This window comes from Crocuta crocuta, unplaced genomic scaffold (genome assembly GCF_008692635.1).
Source record: "Crocuta crocuta isolate KB4526 unplaced genomic scaffold, BGI_CrCroc_1.0 scaffold405, whole genome shotgun sequence".
In the NCBI taxonomy this organism is placed as follows: Eukaryota; Metazoa; Chordata; class Mammalia; order Carnivora; family Hyaenidae; genus Crocuta; species Crocuta crocuta.
The window spans coordinates 296,862-299,461 of record NW_027531506.1 but is presented as its reverse complement, the minus strand read 5'-3'; the positions used below and the strand labels follow the sequence as shown (position 1 = coordinate 299,461).

Genomic DNA, 2,600 nt, shown 5'->3' with positions numbered 1-2,600 from the left:
CCTATTTTCAATGAGAGTTAATGTGTATTCATTATCTGTGTCTATACTTGTTTTGTTTTAGAAAGAAGAAAAGGACACTCAAAACCGTTCTTCTTTACTAATTAACAAGGCAGACAATTGAATGGATCAAGTCAAACATTTGGTAGTATGTGATAGATGACCACAGAGCACCAAGGTCTTTGGAGAAGCAGCATTTCCCATCTTCTATTTTCACTGGGCACCAAGAGAGAACACAAACCCATCACTTTCCTTAAAATCATTTGAGTTACCCTATGGGTTTTAGAGCCTACTTACTGGAAAGACTTTTAAACATCACTTCAAACAATAAACCAAATCCAGGCACACATAAACTTTAAAATATGGACAAAGAAAACCACTCAATGGTGACAGAGTTTATCTTTATGGGAATCACTCAAGACCCTCAGCTGCAGATCATCTTCTTTGTGGTCTTCCTCTTGGTCTACCTGGTTAACGTAGTGGGAAACATTGGTATGATTATCTTGATCATAACAGACACTCATCTTCACACTCCCATGTACTTTTTCCTCTGTAATCTCTCTTTTGTTGATCTGGGATACTCTTCAGCCATTGCCCCGAGGATGCTGGCAGACTTCTTAACAAAGCACAAAGTTATCTCCTTCTCCAGCTGTGCCACTCAGTTTGCTTTCTTCGTAGGTTTTGTGGATGCTGAGTGCTATGTCCTGGCTGCCATGGCTTATGACCGTTTCGTGGCCATCTGTCGACCCCTCCACTATAGCACTCTCATGTCCAAGCGAGTTTGTGTGGCTCTCATGCTGGGCTCTTACCTGGCTGGCTTGGTGAGTTTAGTAGTCCACACTTCCCTCACCTTCAGTTTGAGTTACTGTGGTTCCAATATTATCAACCACTTCTTCTGTGAAATCCCACCTCTCTTAGCCCTCTCTTGCTCAGACACCTACATCAGCGAGATCTTGCTGTTTAGTCTGTGTGGCTTCATTGAATTCAGCACCATCCTCATCATCTTCATCTCGTATGCCTTCATCCTCATTGCAATCATCAGAATGGGCTCAGCTGAAGGCCGCCATAAGGCTTTCTCCACCTGTGGGTCTCACCTCACTGGCGTCACCCTTTTTTATGGCACAGTCATGTTTATGTACCTGAGGCCAACATCCAGCTACTCCCTGGACCAAGACAAGTGGGCCTCTGTGTTCTACACTATTATCATCCCCATGCTGAATCCCTTGATCTACAGTTTACGGAACAAGGATGTGAAAGCTGCTTTCAAAAAACTAATTGGAAAAAAACCTCAGTAGTAACAATACATGGAAAATTGTTATTAACACAGGTAAATGATAGTGGTAAAAGGGTGGTAGCAGTAGATAGAAAGTGCAAATGACATTCCAACAGACACTACTCAAGCTACCATCTGCTCCCTGCATCAATCTTAAATTCTGTGGGGTTGTCTATAGCCTTTAACACTCTGACATGAAGGAAATATAGATTAATATTTTTTAAAAGCATGCTGAACAAGGTGTATTTGGTTTTTATTTAAAATTGGGTCACATGATGCTTGGAAATGGATACAAAACTTGAAAGGGGAAATAAATAGCCAATTGCTCCAAAGCATATTTGTTTTCAAGGTCATGAGGAATGACAGGTCCAAGTGTTGAAAGTTTCTCAACCCTGAAGGCAAGTTACATATATAGAGAATGGGACTGGTATAAGAGATGACTTAACTCAGCCCAGGATCCATCCATTCATATATTCAGCAAAAACTTGTAAGTGCTAGATATATGCCAGGTTCTGGAGGATACAAACCTAAGATAGGCATTTGCCAATGAGGAATTTGTCATGCTTCCAATTACTGTATTATCTCTCTAAAACTGCTGCCACCAATAACCAAATCAATAGCTATGCAAAGCCCAAGAATAAGAGCTGTAGACTTAGGCTCTGCTGCTAACAGGGTATGTGAATTTTGACAAGACCCTTCTCTTTAGTGTCTTCAGTTTTCCCTCTGTCTCATGGTTGATTTCACCCTTTGGTCTCCTATGCCTAATATTCAAAAGAGATGGCCATCTGAGTTTTGTTAACTTTACATATTGACATTTTTTTAGCCTTCAGGGAAGCTTTGGGACTTTGAGATTCTAAGAAAGATATAGTTTGGATCAATCTCTGAGGCTAATTTTAGCAAGATTGTAATATCTACCAGATTAGTGTCCTACTCCCATCCCCAATCCCCTATGCCTTTCTCTCCCTCTCTTCTAATAGTGGTTAAGCTTTAGCATTTTCCTAGGGTTCGAGGAGTCTTCATGCTTTCTACCATCATCCCCAGGCCCTTATCAAAGAGTAGTTTCATTAATCCTGAGGTATCAATGACTGACAATAGAGGAAGACATAACTCCTGCATGTCATCAAGGCATTTAATCTTGAATTAAAAAACAAGAACATCAGTAGTAGGTATAAGAAGCAGACCAAGATGGGGGAAAGCTAAGTTTTTCTCAGATATTCTAAAATTCCATCACACCATTAATTTCAAACACTTCTGAGCAATATGTCCCTATCTCCACCCTTACCCCAGGGCAACACAGTCAAAGGTCAAGGAAGCACAATAATTATCTTAA

General features: G+C 40.6%; 1 protein-coding gene across 1 annotated transcript; it reads left to right on the top strand.

The window, feature by feature from the left end:
* Positions 1–359: 359 nt before the first annotated feature.
* Positions 360–1,292, top strand: OR5AR1 (olfactory receptor family 5 subfamily AR member 1). Its single transcript, XM_077772331.1, has one exon. The coding sequence runs from the start codon at positions 360–362 to the stop codon at positions 1,290–1,292; it is 933 nt and encodes a 310-aa protein (XP_077628457.1).
* The last annotated feature ends 1,308 nt before the right edge of the window (positions 1,293–2,600 follow it).